Source organism: Andrographis paniculata, unplaced genomic scaffold (assembly GCF_009805555.1).
Source record: "Andrographis paniculata isolate CXL003 unplaced genomic scaffold, ASM980555v1 Contig95END, whole genome shotgun sequence".
In the NCBI taxonomy this organism is placed as follows: Eukaryota; Viridiplantae; Streptophyta; class Magnoliopsida; order Lamiales; family Acanthaceae; genus Andrographis; species Andrographis paniculata.
In genome coordinates, this window is record NW_026137634.1 from 1,921,807 (window position 1) to 1,939,364 (window position 17,558).

At 37.1% G+C, this 17,558-nt stretch overlaps 3 protein-coding genes across 3 annotated transcripts; 1 reads left to right on the forward strand and 2 right to left on the reverse strand.

Moving 5' to 3' along the window:
* Positions 1-2,902: 2,902 nt before the first annotated feature.
* LOC127243234 (putative late blight resistance protein homolog R1B-23) lies at positions 2,903-6,386 on the reverse strand. The gene is made up of 2 exons (XM_051263146.1): positions 3,570-6,386; positions 2,903-3,216 (listed from the first exon to the last, which is right to left on the reverse strand). Exon 1 carries the CDS (start codon positions 6,137-6,139, stop codon positions 3,584-3,586), a length of 2,556 nt encoding a protein of 851 aa, XP_051119103.1. The 5' UTR covers positions 6,140-6,386; the 3' UTR covers positions 2,903-3,216; positions 3,570-3,583.
* A 143-nt stretch (positions 6,387-6,529) lies between these two features.
* Positions 6,530-9,693, forward strand: LOC127243232 (late blight resistance protein R1-A-like). Its single transcript, XM_051263144.1, has 2 exons — positions 6,530-7,169; positions 7,317-9,693. Exons 1-2 carry the CDS (start codon positions 6,644-6,646, stop codon positions 9,446-9,448), a joined length of 2,658 nt encoding a protein of 885 aa, XP_051119101.1. The 5' UTR covers positions 6,530-6,643; the 3' UTR covers positions 9,449-9,693.
* Positions 9,694-10,246: 553 nt separating this feature from the next.
* LOC127243233 (putative late blight resistance protein homolog R1B-16) lies at positions 10,247-13,171 on the reverse strand. Its single transcript, XM_051263145.1, has 2 exons — positions 10,938-13,171; positions 10,247-10,847 (listed from the first exon to the last, which is right to left on the reverse strand). Exons 1-2 carry the CDS (start codon positions 13,064-13,066, stop codon positions 10,466-10,468), a joined length of 2,511 nt encoding a protein of 836 aa, XP_051119102.1. The 5' UTR covers positions 13,067-13,171; the 3' UTR covers positions 10,247-10,465.
* Between the last annotated feature and the right edge of the window lie 4,387 nt (positions 13,172-17,558).

Consider the following 17,558-nt stretch of genomic DNA (forward strand, 5'->3'; position numbering starts at 1 on the left):
ATAAAAGAGTTTTGAGTGGGTCTTACGTGTAAAATGTTAGAAGTTTAATTAAATTGATTTATATTTGTTAAGTATGTTTAAGATTGATAAAATTAAAGAGATCATTTTTGTGAACCTAAAAAAAAAAAGTCATACGGAGAGAGTATAATTTTATTTTTTAAAAATAATATTATACTCCCTCCGTCCACAAACTAATATTTTACTTTCCTATTTGAAACGTCCAACAACTATTGTCCTATTTTATTTTTTAAACACAAATTTTACATTTTTACTCTTCATTTATTTATTCTTTTGGCTGTTTGGTTCAAGGATTTGATGGGATTCTATGAGATTTGGATTTTAAAATCTATGAAATCCGTTTGGTTAAGAAAAAAAAAAGTGGAATTTAAAATGATGGGATTTGAAAAAAGTCTAAAATCCTACAAATAAGGAATTTTTTTGTAATGGGATACTCCTATTACTTTTAAATCCTATTCTTAAAATTTTAATTTTTACATTTATATCCTCTTATAAAGAAAAAATATTATATTTATATAAAAAATTAAATAATTTTAACATTAATTATTATTTGAATTATATACTTAATTAAATTTATATTATTTTTTATTGTAAATATTTTTTAAATAAATTAATAAATTTATTGTTTAAATTATTATTTATTATAAATTTTATTTGAATTATAAAATTATAGGGACGATCATAAGTCGGGTTCAGTCGGAACTGATCCCAAATATATATTGTTAAATCCGAGATTCAAATTGGATCCGATTATATTAGATCCGACTGAGACTATACCCGGTAAGACTTGATGGATCCCAAAAATCCATTTTTTTACAATTCTTAAATTTTAATTTAAAATTATACATGTACCGGATCCAATGAATATTAAAATTTATGTATTTTATTAGAAAAATATTATTATATTATTCGAAATTATTTTTTTGGATATGTATGGTTGATATATTATTATTATATTACCCTAATCATGATCCAGATCCAGACCTAATACTCAAATAATTGGACACAACTTCAAGTAAATAGGTCGGACTCGGTCGGGTTTCGAGTTTACGCTAATCTATTATCATTCTATAAAATTATTGATATCTTTTCAATTTATATTAATAATGAATTAGATGTTTAATTTGTCAAAATAAATAAAATCCATAAGAGGACAATTATGTCATTTAGAATATAAAAAATTCAAATCCACCAAATATAAATCCCACCACATTTTACCAACCAAACATAATATGTGATTCCAAATTCTAAATATAATAAATCTCATCACATATAAATCATACTGTGAAATCTCAATCCCACCAAAAAAATCAATGAACCAAACAGTCCCTTCTACCATACACTTAAGACAAATTTGTCCATTTATAACAAAAAATAATCACCTAAAAAACTGTGCAAATATATTTTAGGACAATAGAAATTGAAAGTATTAAATACATGTATTAAAGAGATATAATATTGTAAATACATTAGTGGTATTTCAATTAAAATAGTAAAATAAAAATTTTCGAGCAAAGAATCAACCAATGGCCATAAATATGCATGCAGCAGTAACCACGTTTATTATTGATTTATTGTCGTATTTGTGGGGCATATCCAATAGATTAATCACACGAACATGCTCGATCTGAATAAGATTCGATCCATTTTTATTTCAATCATTTTATTTTATTTTATTATTTTTGTCCTTATTATTGACTTCACAAGTTACAGAAGCTGTGGCTTAAAAATCGTTTCTTTGAGGAATTTATTTGTGAAATTTGGTTTTGCTATTCTTTAACCTTTTTTTTTTTTTTTTTTCAAATATCAAATCAACGTTTTTTATCATATTATTTTACTATTTAAAACTAAAATCCAAAATCAAAATCACATGTAAACACAACCTACATTTTTTTTTTAATAATATGAGAATCTACAATCGCTATCCGAAGATGCGCTCTGGGTAAATTACTGGTCGAACCTAATGCCCTGTACTTTAGGCTCGACAAGACAAGTCACACTAGACGAACCATGTGTGACAGGTGGACCTGGAGGCTTCGAAAAGATTACATTTACATTTTAATTATGTTGTGTGTGCCTATTGTATAATTTGTGTTTGTGATGAACTGAATCATGTATTGAATGAAAATTTTAGTAAAAAAAGAAATCTGGATTAAAACCCTAAAGGTAGGTCAATTTGGAGGACAAAGATAAATAAATTTGATGTTCGATTTGATTTATTATTTGTGCGCAGGTTTATTCGTACTCAGATCATCATCTAAATAACTCACAGATAACTTATTCGAATACAAACTAACTTACTTTTGGTGTTTGTTTTATACTCAATTGTTATTTGTTACTTTCTTTTTCCGTTATCTAAATTTATTCTTTTTTTTTAATTGTCATCAAAATTTATTGTCATTTTATTTTTTAATAACAAAATACCAGCTTTTTCTATTTTTTTTCTTTACCAAAAAATAAAATTTTCTATTTTTATCTATTTTTCTTAAAATTCACTTCCTGTCAAATGAACACACAATTGAATAACAGAGAGAATATATGATTATTATTTAAGTAGAAGTATTTTTTCTCGAGTTAGATCATTTTACTCCATCAGTCCCATGAAAGATTGTCAGTTTCCATTTCTATCTGTCCAAAAACAAGTTATCAGTAATTGTATTACTTATCTGATATAATAAATACCTTCCAACTTGCACTATATTACAAATGTTATTATTTTTTTATATTACACAATATTACGATATGAGTATTTTTGTCTTTTACATTATAATCTAATATAATACTAATATTGAAAATTCTATCTGCAAACTAAATAGTAACATTTCTACGGAGGGAGGATAATATTTTGTAAAAATTTTTATTTCATTTATAACAATTCTATTGTAAAGAAAGTTGTAACAAAATACGTATTGATTAAGTTTAATGAATCATAATGATCAAAGAAACAAATGATGAAAATCAAATCTCAAACTCATTGGATAGTTCATCGAAAGCTCTCTTACAAAAAAGATGATCGATCATATGGCAGGGTAAAAACCGAATCAAGACTTGTCCTGAAACTCACATAATGTTGTAAGAACAGGAAGTGAATGTGCTCATTGACAAGCTACTCTCCAGCTTCTGCAGCTGCTCTGTTACATTGCGCCGCAGTCGTTCTTGAGCTTGCCTCCTCTTCCATTCACTTGTTCGAACAAAATCCTGTTAACGAACACAGCGCAATAGCAAAAATTCAAGATTTGGCGTGCTCGTGTGCAAGTTATACCATGAAGAACTAATGAAAACAAAAAATACAAGATTTGGTTACTCAATTCGATTCCTTAGATGAAATTGCGAAAAAATATAAATAGAAACCGATCCACCAGTACGTAGCTCAATGTTTTTTCGAGCTTCTTATAGGCTCCACATCCTAACAATGCATGCACATATTTTTCGAAAGACTGTAAAGGATCATACAAGAAGAGTTGTTGAAAACTACAAAGACAATTATAAAGCAAGCTTGTTAAGAAGATGGCGAATGGTTTAAGACACGGTTCAAAAATATGATCGACTACCTTCACCAAAACTATCAGTCGAAAATGTGAACTTGAAGCAAGCCAGTTTTATATCTCTGTTGATTTTCCTGAATTAGGATAGCTGAATTTCTTGCAAGTTCGCTTCCGTATAGTTTGATGGATTCCAGAGTTGGAACATCTCCAATCCCAGCAGGGATCTCCTCCAGATTGAAGCACTCTTTGATTTTTAAGTGTTCGAGGCACGGGAAGTTTGTGTGTTGTGCTCGCCAACACTTGAGATCTAACCTTTCAATCAACAGGAACTTAAGTCGACGAAATTCACCTTTTCTTGGTTCCCATTCTTCTCCCACAACTGAATCCTCCCTTAGCCTGAGAACTAGAAGTTCCGGCAACCACCCCACCACCGTCATTTCCTCCCATGAGAATTTGCAGCCTTGCAACGACAACTTCCTGAGATTCAGCGGAAACACAAACCTACTGAACATCCAATCAACATTCGAATATAGTGTAGAAAGAATTCTGATTTTCAACTCCTCAAGTCGGTGTAGATGGACGAGGTTGTTGAGGCAATGCATCTCCCAAATATCACTCTCTTTGTCTCCACGGCAACTTATTTTCAGTTTCCTCAGGTTGGGGATTACTTCTATGGCTTCCTTGGTGAATAAGAAGTTTTTTACAGTCATCAATGTTTCCAGGTGTTCTAGCTTTTGAGCATCAACCAGAGGAACAGACGGCAACGTCATTGCACTGATTATAAGATGGTTAAGCCACGTCATCTTCCAAATTTCAGGAGGTACTGCGACGGAATAGGCATAGGGAGTAAAAATAATTAAGGTCTGGAGATTCTTGAGTGCAGATATGGATGCAGGAAGGCATGCTCCCGGTTTAAGGCCTTCTAGATAAAGGTCGAGGTATTTTAGATGTAACATTTGGAAGATTTCTTCAGGAATCGGCCAAGTTGTAGTCACGCGCTCACCTAATACTCTCAGCTGTTTGAGACTACTCGGCTCGATGGCAGAAAAATTCGAACCAAATGTTTTACCAAACAAGAGTATGGAACGTATGAGATTACCAATGTTGTATGGCCTTACATGATAGCGAAAAGTTCCATGGATATTGATGTGGCGTGCATTTTCAACCCAGTCTCGATCCATATGAAAGAAGTGTTCCTCGGAAGCTCTACGTATGCAGAAATCCCTGTAGAGATCATGCAAGATGCAAGACTTGAATTCACCATTGGCTCTCTTCTTCGAGACCATAACAAGACTTCTTTGGACAAGATCGACTAAACATTCCTCGGCCACTTGTTTTAAGCTCTTCGATCCATCAACTGATCTCACAAGTCCCTCTGCAATCCACAGCTTGATGAGTTTGGAGACATCGATTTCACAGTCCTCCGGAAAACTTGCCATATATAAAAAACACGCTTTTAGGTGATGAGGCAAGTTGTTGTAGCTCTCACGAAACAATACGTGAAAGATCATGTCATTATCTCTGCTCAATTTAGAATTCAGATTCTCCGCAACTGCTTTCCAGTGATACCGCGTCCTGTTCGTAGATAGGATAGTTGCAGCTGCAACGATTGCTAGAGGAAGTCCTCCACAGGTCTTTGTAATAAGCTTTCCAATATCCTCCAATTCCGGCGAGCATGCTTCTTGTCCGAACACTTTGTTCTGCAACAAATGCCAACTATTATCTTCATCTAGAAAGCTCTTCTGTTGAATGAAACCAGAGCTGACATAATAAGCCAAATCTAATAACCTAGTGGTTAACACGATGCGACTTCCATTAGAGTTGTCGGGAAACACGCGCTTCATATCATTCCAAGCGTCTCTAGCCCAGATATCATCCATTACAATGAGATATCTCCGACCAAACAAATGTTTGTGTAAAAGTTCCATTAAATGTGCCTTTGAGACTGCAAGAATATTATTATTCTTATTAGCACCAAATGATTCCAGGATGCTTCGGCAAATTTGTTCCATACTATACACTTGAGATATAGTCACCCAAGCCCGACAGTCAAAGTATTCCACAATAAGCGGATCATCGAAGGCAGCTCTAGCCAAAGTGGTCTTCCCTATACCGCCCATCCCAACAATGGCAATGACTTGGAGTCGGGATGAATGTCCACAGAGCTGCTCTTTAATATTCAGTAGATCTTCATCGATTCCCACCAGTATATCACCAGCGCCAGAATAAGGTCTTTGCAGTGGCAAATCTTGGCTTCTTTGGGTTCCTTCCTCCATGGCCATCGCCATTGCCAGCTCCTCCAAGGTCGAATCAACTTCTTCCTCCACCTCACGCAGGCTCTCTGCCAAATCCTCAACTGTCTGCTGCAGGAAACACGAATCGACCTCATTGGATATCCCAAATTCAATAACATCTTGTGCTTGATATGCGGCATCCCTGATTCGTCCTTCCACGCGATCCGCTGCTTCGTCACCTTTGGATGAATAATCTTTCAGCGAATCCAGCAGGAGGCTGAATTTCTTGCGAAGGGATTTCATGATTTCTTGTCTCCCCAAGAGAAAGTTTGGATATCGACCACCATGGATGATATCATCGAGTAACTCCATGAGAGAAGTAAGAGCAGCATAATACGCCATAGCCTCCAAAGATCTTCTTCCTCGTCTCACACAAAAAAGTAAACACAAAGGGGTTTCAGGAGCGCTGCAATAATGCGAAAACAGTGATCGATGAGGCAATATTGATCAGAATTATGGAGATGCTTTTTCCAACTTGCAAATTACTCGATCTCCAAAATAATTATTTCATTAAATATCCAATTTTTTTTACAAATACTTTTATTTTATATCACATCATTATTTTTATATAAAAAAAAATATATATATATCTTTACACTATATATTTTTATTTTTATTTTTATTTTTTATTTTTTATTTTTTGTCTGTGGACGGAAGAGTAACTAATAAAAAAGTACATTGGACAGACTGTCCAACCACGACTCCAAAAGCAACAAGTCTAACACTGGCCAACAGTCTTTGTAAAGATCGATCGATGTCTTTTTACAAAGCACAGGGTCGTAATTATTTTTCTGTTTGACCTTACTTCTGTGTTTGTGCCCTTGGAAGAAAAAGAAACCAGCTTCAATGGCGTCTTATGCAGCTATTGCTTCGCTTGTAGAATTACTCAACGATATCTTGCATCGCAGTCGAGATCCAAATCTTCTCCACGAAACCCACAAAACCACCCTCACATCCCTCCTCCAAAAATCCATCCTTCTTTTCGAATTATTACAGGATTATTCCTCCAAAGGCGATCAAATTGCAGATCGTCTGGAAAGACGAATCAGAGTTGCAGCATATAAAGCGCAGGATATTCTCGAATCCCAAATCATAGAGCAGATCGACGCAAAATCAGGGTTTACTACCAAAAATAGATGCGAGGAAGACGACGAGTTGCAGAAAGTGGGGCAAGAAGTGGATTCAATTGCAGAAGATGTGAAAGCAATAAAAGAAAGCCAGGCGCGAGAAGATCTGCACGCAGACTACGTTTCTTCGGAACAAAAGCTCGAAACAGGAAAAAACACAATGGTGGGATTTGAAGATTACCTGAACGCAGTTCGAGCAGAGGTCTGTGGTGAATCGACCCAACTCCAAGGCATATCCATTGCAGGTATGGGTGGGATAGGAAAGACATCTTTGGCTAGAAACACCTATGAAGATGCTTACATTGTTTGTGTATTCAGCCGTCGGGCATGGGTAACAATATCTCAAGATTACGATGTGATCAGAGTTCTTCTAAACGTAGCCAAATCTTTAGGTATCACAAAAATAGATGAATTGCCTGAAGAGGAGAATGACACCATGGGAGACAGTGAAGAAAAAGATGAAAATGAAGTCGAAACAGAGGAAACATTCGCTTTGTACGAGCAATTAAAAAAGATGTTAGAAACAGGAGACGATAAGCTGAAGAAGGAAGTGGAAGAAATGGAGAAGCGACTAAGGAAAAAAGCTGAAATCGAGAAGAAGCGGCGAAGGCGGAGAGAAGAGTTGGAGAAGAAGAGGAGGAGAAAGGAAACAGCATTGAAGGTTCAGATATACAAGTATTTGACAGGCCAGAAATTCTTCGTTGTAATAGACGATGTTTGGAACAAAAAAGTTTGGGATGATTTGAAGCATATATTCCCTTCGGAGAACACCGGCAGTCGGATACTTTTAACCACTCGGTTAAAAAATGTCGCGGAGTACCCTGATATTCCTAACTTTCTTCACGAAATGCATTCCCTAAGCCCGGAGTCGAGTTGGGATTTGCTTCGAAGGAAGGTGTTTGGAGAAGGAGACTGTCCTCTTGAACTGGTTAATACCGGCAGGTCTATTGCGAGTAGATGTGGAGGACTTCCGCTTGCGCTTGTTGTTATTGCCGGAATTCTTTCTGGTGATACGACGCCAGGAAACTGGGAAAAGATTGCGAGGAATGTGGACTCTGTTTTGAGTAAAGATGACGAACGTGTATTGGACATATTATCCTTGAGTTATAATCACTTGCCTTCTCGATTAAAGGCGTGCTTTCTACTCATGGGAAGCTTCCCGGAAGATTATGAAATCAGTATCCCAAAGCTCATCAGGTTGTGGATAGCCGAGGGGTTCTTGAAATCTGCTAACGGCGCTAAAAGCTTGGAGAAAGTCGGGGAGGAATATTTAGACGATCTTGTGAAAAGAAGTCTTGTGATGGTCATGAAGAGGAGCGCCAATGGCCAATTCAAGACTTGTGTGTTACACGATCGGTTGAGAGATTTATGCCAACAGAAAGGAGCCTCCGAGTGTTTCTTTCACGACAAAGACCGGACTAATTCAAGTGGAGTTGAGAAAGCACGTCGCGTCATTCTAGATCCGCATTCTCCTATTATGCCGTGGGAACATGATGACGGCAGATATGTCCGGTCAGTTTGCTGGTTTTGCAAAACAACCGATTCGAATGTTCATGGTTTGGATTGGAGCAGAGTTAAGCTGTTGAGAATCCTCGATGTAGCTGATATAGAAACTCCGGTCGCCCCGCTTACAGTTTCGTGGATGCTTCATCTCAAGTACCTCGCGCTGCGACTCGCCACCCGGAAAAAGAGAAGCCTCCCTCCATCAATATCGAAATTTCAGAATCTTCAAACCATAAATATTCACGCCCCACAATCCGCGTCGGTCTCGTTGCCATCTGAAATCTGGACGATGACGCAACTAAGGCACGTTATAATCGACAGAGTCACCTTACCGCCTGCCCCTTCACGCGGCGATATCCCTCTCCAAAAACTCGAACACCTCCAGACACTGGAGACTGTTGAAAATTTCGAATTCACCAACGAAGCAACACGGATGATTCCCAACATCAGAAAATTAAAATTAAGTTGCCGGGGTGCAGAAGCCAGTGGCATATGGAAACAGTACTGCCTCGAAAATCTAGTCAGTCTTCTCCGACTTGAGAAGCTGAATATTGTATTCGATGCAGCGCATTCTTCGTACATTGATTCCTTCCAGAGCAGTTTTGTGTTTCCTCAGAATCTTACAAAGCTGTCTCTACAAGGTTGTCGACTTCCATGGGAGGAGCTGACCACAGTTGGTTCGCTTAAGCTTCTAGAAGTTCTTCGGCTGAGAAAGGACGCGCTGGTGGGAGAAGAGTGGGAACCTAAAGACGATCAGTTCCTTAAGCTCAGGTTCCTTCTCATGGAAAGCTTAGATCTCGTGCAATGGAAAGCAGATCGCGACCATTTTCCTCGACTCGAACACCTCAGAATCATGGAGTGCAGTGAGCTGGAGGAGATCCCTCTGAACTTTGGGGATATTCCAACTCTTAAGTCAATAAAAGTGCAGTTCAGCCAGCGAGCGGGGAATTCAGCCATCGAAATTCTGAATGATCAACGGAGTTACGATAACAACAAGCTTCAAGTCGACGTTCGCGATTGAAGTTCGGATGCTGCAGCTACTGCAAAATTAATTTGGAGTTTATTGGGATGACTAGTGTTGGAAGAGAATTAAGAGCAATATGTGATTTCTTCTTCCAACTTCTATGGACGATCTTCATCATCTTGAATGTTTTCTTGTATTGTTATCTTCACGTAGTTATTTGTTGTAAGTCTGTTAGACAATGTAAATGACCGTCTCATCTAAAAAATTAAGCAGTTAGTACGCATCATTTACTTAGTATGCAAGATGATAAACGCTAACAGACGAAACTTGCTCGTAGACAACAACATATGAAACTTGCTCCGATAGCATGTTAGATGACATAAGCTTTTATATGTGAGTGGTCATTTAGATTATCTAACAAAACCTACCCAAGTAAGGATTGCTATCAAATCTGATATATATATATATATATATTTTCATCTTTCCTGTTTTTCCCCAACAACTAGGAGCACAAGCTATGTTTATTTGATTTGATTTTTATTTTCATGAGTTGGATGATCTGAAGAATTTATTTTGCAATGGTATTATTTCAACATTGACAATAATTTCTAATAGATTACTGATTATCTGCGCAATTCTTCAATGAAGTAATTATTTGAATATTTATTTGTGAAAGTATATATCAAATATATGTATATTTTTCACATTATTTTAAATTAAATTTTTTTTATGGATTTGTCTAATAACGAACTAATTATTTGAATGGTAAGCATGGGGTAATTTTTCATAACTTATTCTATTTATCTTTCAAACTATATTTATCTAGAGTATATATGATAATTTTTGTGAAAGTATATATCAATATATGTAACCATATTTCAAATACATCTTCTATGAGCAAAGCAAAACAATGGTGTATGTTAGAGAAAAATACAACTCTGTCCCATTCCATCACAGAATAATGCAGTGAACATTCCTAACATTAGAAGCAGATCATTAGAAAATGTTAGATATAGTTCATAACTCATACCTAATTATTCACAAATTAGGTCATTGAGACGGCGTCCACTCCAACTAACCCCAATTGCGAACATGCACTTGAAGCACATCGTTTCCCTGTCTCCGTTGTTCTTCTAGAATAAGCTTCGCCGAATATCCTGCAATCCAAGAAATAAGAACAGTAATGGATTCAAGAGTTGGAATATCCCCAATTTCGATGGGAATCTCCTTTAGGAGGGGGCACTCCTGAATATAGAGGTGTTGAAGGCGTGGGAAGTGTGTGTTGTCTGCTCTCCAGTGCTTGAGATTTAATTGCTTTAAGAACAAGAACTTGAGCTGCAAAAATTCCCCTTCTATTGGTTCCCATGTTTCTCCAACAAATGAATTCCATTCGAGCTTGAGCACTTGCAGACTCGGAAGGGAACCCATGGCTGTCAGTTCTTCCCATTGGAGACAGCTACCAGACAAAGATAACTTATTAAGATTCTGTAGGAGCACAAAACTCCTCCAAAAGGTGCGAGAAATTCGATCCCTGAAGACATTAAACCTGATTTTCAGCTCCTCAAGTTGAACCAGATGGAAGAGATTGTCGAGGGAGTAATGCTCCCAAGAATGAATGGTGTCCAATCCACCATAAAAAAGCTTCAGTTTTCTAATGTTGGGAATCATTTCAATCACCTTATTAGAGAATTCGAAATTCCTTACCATCTCAAGTGTTTGCAGATGTTCTAGTCTTTGGAAAGGGCTGCCACTAAACACTGGAATAGGCAGCAATACCATCGCCGGACCAATTATAAGATGCCTTAGTCGCCGCATCTTCCAAATTTCATATGGCACTACAATTTCGTGGATCGAAGTAAAATATAAGTTTAAGGCTTCAAGATTCGGAAGCCTGAATATTGGAAGATAGGAGTCATTTTTGACACAATCGAATCGCAGAGTGAGGTATTTGAGATGTATCATATCCAAGAAACGTGGGACAGACAGAAGCTCTGCATCGGCTGCATCTAATATTTTCAACAGTCTGAACCTGCGCGATTCCAAAACATGTGTATTTTCAAGGTTTCGTTTGCTAAACCACAGGATTGTTCGAACATGTTTACGAGTGCCAAATGCTTCCCATGGCATGCAAGAAGTCGAGGAGCTTGAAGCCTTCTCATACGTACGGAAACAATTTAACCATTGGAGTCCATGAAAGAAACACTCTCTTACAGCTCTTTGTTGACAGAAATCTCTCAAGATGTCGTGCACAACACACTGCTTGAATCGGCCATTTCCCCTTTTCTTTGTGATAATAACAAGATTTCTTTTAACAAGATCCTCTAGGCATTCCTCGGCCACTTGCTCCAATGTTTTCGATCCATCAGACAATTTCAAGAACCCCTCCGCAACCCACAGCCTGGTAAGTCCGCGGACATTGATTTCATAGTCCTCCGGGAAACTTCCCATGTATAGAAAGCAAGCTTTTAGTGAATGAGACAAGTGATTATAGCTAAGAGATAGAATATTGGACAAGTGTTCATCGCCCGATTCACTCAAGAACGAGCCCACATTCCTTGCTACCATATTCCAATGTTGTGGATTCCGGACTTGTGAAAGTATGCCAGCAATCACAACTATTGCAAGTGGAAGTCCTCGACATTTACTTGCTATAACCATTCCAATATCCTCCAATTCCGGAGGACAATGATCTTGTACAAACACCTTCTTCCTAAGTAAAATCCAACTTGAATTCACATTTAGGAATTGCATCTCATGAAGAAAAGAAGAGTTACCGGCGTAACGGGCCACATCTATTAATCTAGTGGTTAACAAGATACGACTACCATTAGAGTCATTCGGAAATATATGCTTCAAATCATCCCAAACTTCCGTACTCCACAAATCATCTATTACAATGAGGTACCTATGACCTTTCAAAGACTTATATATAAGCTCCTTTAAAAATTTTTCATCCTCTACGCGCATTGGATCATATGCAATACCCATGGAGTTTAGGATACTTTGAAGAACTTTGGTCGCGTTATAATCTTGAGACACGGTTACCCACCCACGAATATCAAAGTGATATACAATAAGCGCGTCGTTAAAGGTATGTCTACCCAGAGTGGTCTTACCTATTCCACCCATGCCCGCAATCGGGATGATTTGAAGTTGTGATGAATGTCCACAAAGCTCATCTTTTATGGTGGTCAGCTGCTCATCGAATCCCACCATGGTGTTTCTTCCGAGCATTTGTTTCAACACACCAGTTGCAGAATAATACTCTGTTGATTTAAAACTTCCGATACCTAATTGTCTTTCCTTCATCGCCATTGTATCTTCAATAACAAAGTTCAAGTCTTGATCCACCTCCTCCAATTCATCCACAGCATATTGATTAATAAAAGCATATGACTCATGGTCTATCCCATCTGGTTCAATCTGATTCGAGATCTCGGATTCAATAACATCCTGTGCTCGATACGCCACATCTCTTATACGTGCTTCGACACGGTCATTAGCTTCGTCGCCTTTGGATGAGTAATCCTCCAATATTGCTTCTAGAAGGCTGAATTTTTCGAAGAGTGATTTTATGATTGGCTGCCTACCAAGATGGAAGTTTGGGTATCGATCACGATGGACTGTTTCATAGAGTAAGTGCACAAGAGAAACAAGAGCAGCATAATACGCCATTTCCAGAAATCTTCAAGCACACACACAGACACAGGATAATAATATTGCAGTGTAGTATTTGCAAACACTATTAGTATGATTTTTCTTTGTGAGCTTGACCCAAGAACTTGTAAGTCATTCAATAATAATGCAATGTTGGTTAGGTATTTACTTTTATATTGCCACTTGCACTGAATTGAATTGTGTTTCTTGGGACCCCTTCTTAAAACCAAATAAGGACGACGAATCCACACCGTTGGTTCATCTACTTGTCTATTGAATTGTCATCAATTTATTTTTATATTTTGTTGGGGATTTTATTGGGTTAACATCCAGAATAACCGATATAACTCTATATAGTGATGAGCTCATTTTTCGAATACGATGTTTTGACCCAGTTTCTAGCCAGGGTTACACAAATTTCGTATTGGGATAATACAAAGTTCAATATCGAATTCTGGTATAAAATATCCAGACAAGGTGAATCTAGAAAATAAAATAAGTATGATGACTATAATTTATTGCAGTGATAAAACACGATTATATCAATCAATATGTTCTGCAAATAGGACCAACCCACCTATTTAAAGATCATAATTAACTTTCATTCAAATTGGACACAATAGTTCAATTTCAATTTCAATTTTAAAATGAAGCTGAGCATGTTCTTTGAATTCAAATATTAATTTGAATTCAAAATAAACAAAAGTTTGAATTCATAATTTAAATATTATTAGACAGGTCAATTCATAAATAAACACAATTTTGAAATTAAAATTTCAGGAAAATTCCATAATAGCTTGTACCATTTAGTCATGGCCATGAGTAAGTTAGCTATTACATTATGTCCATAAATTTAATTATGGAACTTTCAGATTTGTAGACCGCGGGCTTAGTCATGCCCCTGACTAAAGCCGTATCAACAATCTGTCTTAGAATTTGTGTTACTTGTCAAAATCATATCGAAATTAGCTTCTTCGAGTACACACTACACACTCCACGCATCTCATCCCGAAGTTCACTTAATTCCAATATTCATTGGTCTAGGATAAATCCAATTACGCTAAAATTACCAATATATTTCTTCATGAAGTATTAACGTTTGAATGTTTCAATGAAAATTTATTTATTTATTTTATAATATATTAAATAAAAAATATGCTGTAGATATGGTTTGTTTTGGAGGAAGAGATTCGAGAAATATTAAATGTAATCTAGTAAGCATGGATAAGATTTCATTTAAAAATTACATCACTCTAACAACTTAACAAGATTTATTTTTCTTACAAGATTCCCCCTAATTTATCGCTATATATACATTGCCCTAACATCCTTATAGGTTCGTTCAAAACAATTCTCATCAATGGCATCGAGTTCTTCGACTTCTCAATCCAAACCCATCCTCATCGATGGACTTCCTAATGAAATTGCAGAGCTAATATGGACGAAGCTGTGGACAATTGATTGCGCTAATTTAAGAACCGTATCGAAGGCATGGAAAGCTGCTCTAACTGATAAAACTCCCTCCGCCAGCTTCCGAACCTCCATGGCGAAGCGTTGGAGATAAGTGGTGGGAGTCAATAGACTGTCGAAGTCGCCAGAAAATTGTTACATTTAAAAGCTTTGATGGGAATATACACAAATTCATATTTCCGATGGCCGGAAGTTGGGGTTTCTGAGGCTCTTCCAAGGGTTGGATCCTTTTCTGCGGCAGCAAAAAAGATTTGAAGATGGTGCTATGGAATCCGCTCTCCGGCAAGGTTCGGAATCTACCTTCGCTATGGTCGATTGAGTTTCTCCGGCCGCGTATCAAACGCTCTTTGATGGAAGTCATTAATGCCAGAAACTATATATGAAAAGTTCTAATCTTCTCTACCGACTCCATTGACCTTGCAGTGGCCATCGTTTTGAAAGGTCCGGCAAAATATATCCCTTCTTCCTGCCAATTGATCATCTCTATGCCGCAGGAGTTGCAGAGGACGGTTGTGGAGATGAACAACGACGAAGGGTGTATAATGGATATTCTATTCCATAGAGGCAAGCTTTTCGTTTACTGTAATTTGCAGAACCCTACCTTGAAAGAAAATGTCGACAGAGTTATCAGAAATGACCGCCAAACGGTCGGCCTGGTTAGCGGTGGAAGTGGAGCAGGTGACTATGTTGTACGGAGCAGCTCGAGCAATTAAACATGGAGGAATTGAATGTCTGCTCGAAGCTGTATGTGGAGAACATTCAAATTTTGCAGAAAATAAATACTTACCAAAAATTTTGCAACATTCCGAATAATATAACAAAAACAACAATAATATACGTGTGTGTATATATATATATTTAGAGAGATAAAGTAAAAAAGAAAGAATACGTGAACAGAGATCAATTGTTTGTAATCTTTTATTTCACAAAATAGACATTTATACATACATTACAACATGATGAGTCATTAAATAGATGACTAGGCAAAGGCAACAAACAATAATTGCAATGAGTCATAACAAATAAATATATTTTTTCTCTAATTAAATTTTATATTAAATATTATTTAAAAAGAAAAACTCAAATCTTCAAATTTAATCCAAAAAGAAGCACAGCTTTAAGACTTACTTTTCAAACAAGATATATTTCCTAATGTATGTTTATATAACTCCATCGTGATGATCAATTCAAAACATCGTATTAACAATGGCGTCAAGTTCTCAATCGATCCTCATCGATGGACTTCCTAACGAAATTGCAGAGCTAATATTCGAGAAGCTATGGACAATCGATCGCGCTAAATTAAGATCAGTATCCAAGGCATGGAAGGCCGCTCTAACCGATAAGACTCTCCCTCCGGCAGCTTCCGAACCTCCATGGCGAATGATTGAAGAAAAATATTCTATCGCAAGAGAGTGTCCAAGCCCTAGGAAAATTGTAAAATTTGAAAGCTTCGGTGGGAAGACACACAGATTCATATTTCCGATGACCGGAGATTGGGGTTTCTGCGGCTCTTCCAAGGGTTGGCTCCTTCTCTGCGGCGACGAATGTATCGATTATAAGGATTTGCAGATGATGCTATGGAATCCGCTCTCCGGCAAGGTTCGGAATCTGCCCTCGCTATGTTCGATTGAATGTTTCCAGCGGTTCCACAACATCTTTTGGAAGATCGCCATTAATGCCAGAAATTATATCTCGAAAGTTCTAGTTTTCTCCACCGACTCCATTGACCTCGCCGTGGCTGTCTTTTTTAAAGCTCCGGCGCGCTTTATTCCGAAGTCCTGTCAATTGATCGTCTCTAGGCCGGATGATTCGCAGTGGACGGCTGTGGAGATGAACACTGGCGATGCGCGTATGGTGGATATCTTCTTCCATAGAGGCAAGCTTTTCGTCTACTGCAATTTGCAGAACCCTGCCGGACAAGAAGGAAGCGACAGAGTTATTAGGAATGGCGGCCGCACCGTCCGCCTGGTTAACGGCGGCAGAGTGGAAGTGGAGCAGGTGACCATGGCGTATGGAGCAGCTCCAGAAATTAGATATGGAGAGGTTAAAGATATGGTTCAAGCTGTATATCCGGACCGGTTAGTGGCGGCGGCGGCGACCGGAGGTGAAATTCTGGTGGTGAGCGCCGTGATAGGTTTTGAGACGGAGCTTTCGCGGCAGCGGCGCTATCGGTTGACCGGATTTGAGGTGTTTAAGGTTAATGTCAGCGGCGCCGGTGGTTTTTTATTGCCGGAAAAGCTCGGGAGCGTCGGCCGGCAGGCGATATTCATCGGAGGAACGAGTGAGGCGGTGGCGGTAAGAGTGAATGATTATGAGAAATTTGGGGTTTCCGGCGACGACATATACTTCACATTTGGAAGTCAAATGAAGGCTATGTCGGCCTTGAACGGCGGTTACTTCGCCGGAGATGATTTTCGAAACGGAAACGACGATATGTTCACGTTGTCGATGCTTCTAGAAGGTGGATTCAACTTGAGAGAGAAAGAGAAAGGGATAATATGGAATTACAATGTTTTGCGTTCAAGTTTTGAGACCGAAGGTGGTGTTGATGTTGGGTGGTTTATGCCAAAACTACAATTTTAGGGTTTAGACTATCCTATCCCATCCCATCAAGAAAAGAGTTTTTATTTACATTACAATTATTATTATTATTGTTATTTTTTTATATTAAATTTAATTGTTTTAGGTTTATTTTTATTAAGCTTTTATTTTATTACGAATAATAATTCAATTTTTTTTAAAAAAAAATCTGAGATTGTATTTTATTTCAACAGAGTTGATTTTTTTATGAAATTACATGTTTATTTTTATATGAAAGTTTTGTCATCAGATATTAAATGAGATATGAGATTAAAGGATGGATTTAATCCCGAAAATGCTGATTTATGCATTCAACATGGTATTCATGCTGAATTTTGAATTATTATTTATTTCTTATATATTTATATTTATATTAAAATTATTTAGTTTTAAAATTAAACACAAATAAAAGTATATAAATATATATATATTATTTTGTAAAAATAAAATTTTATAT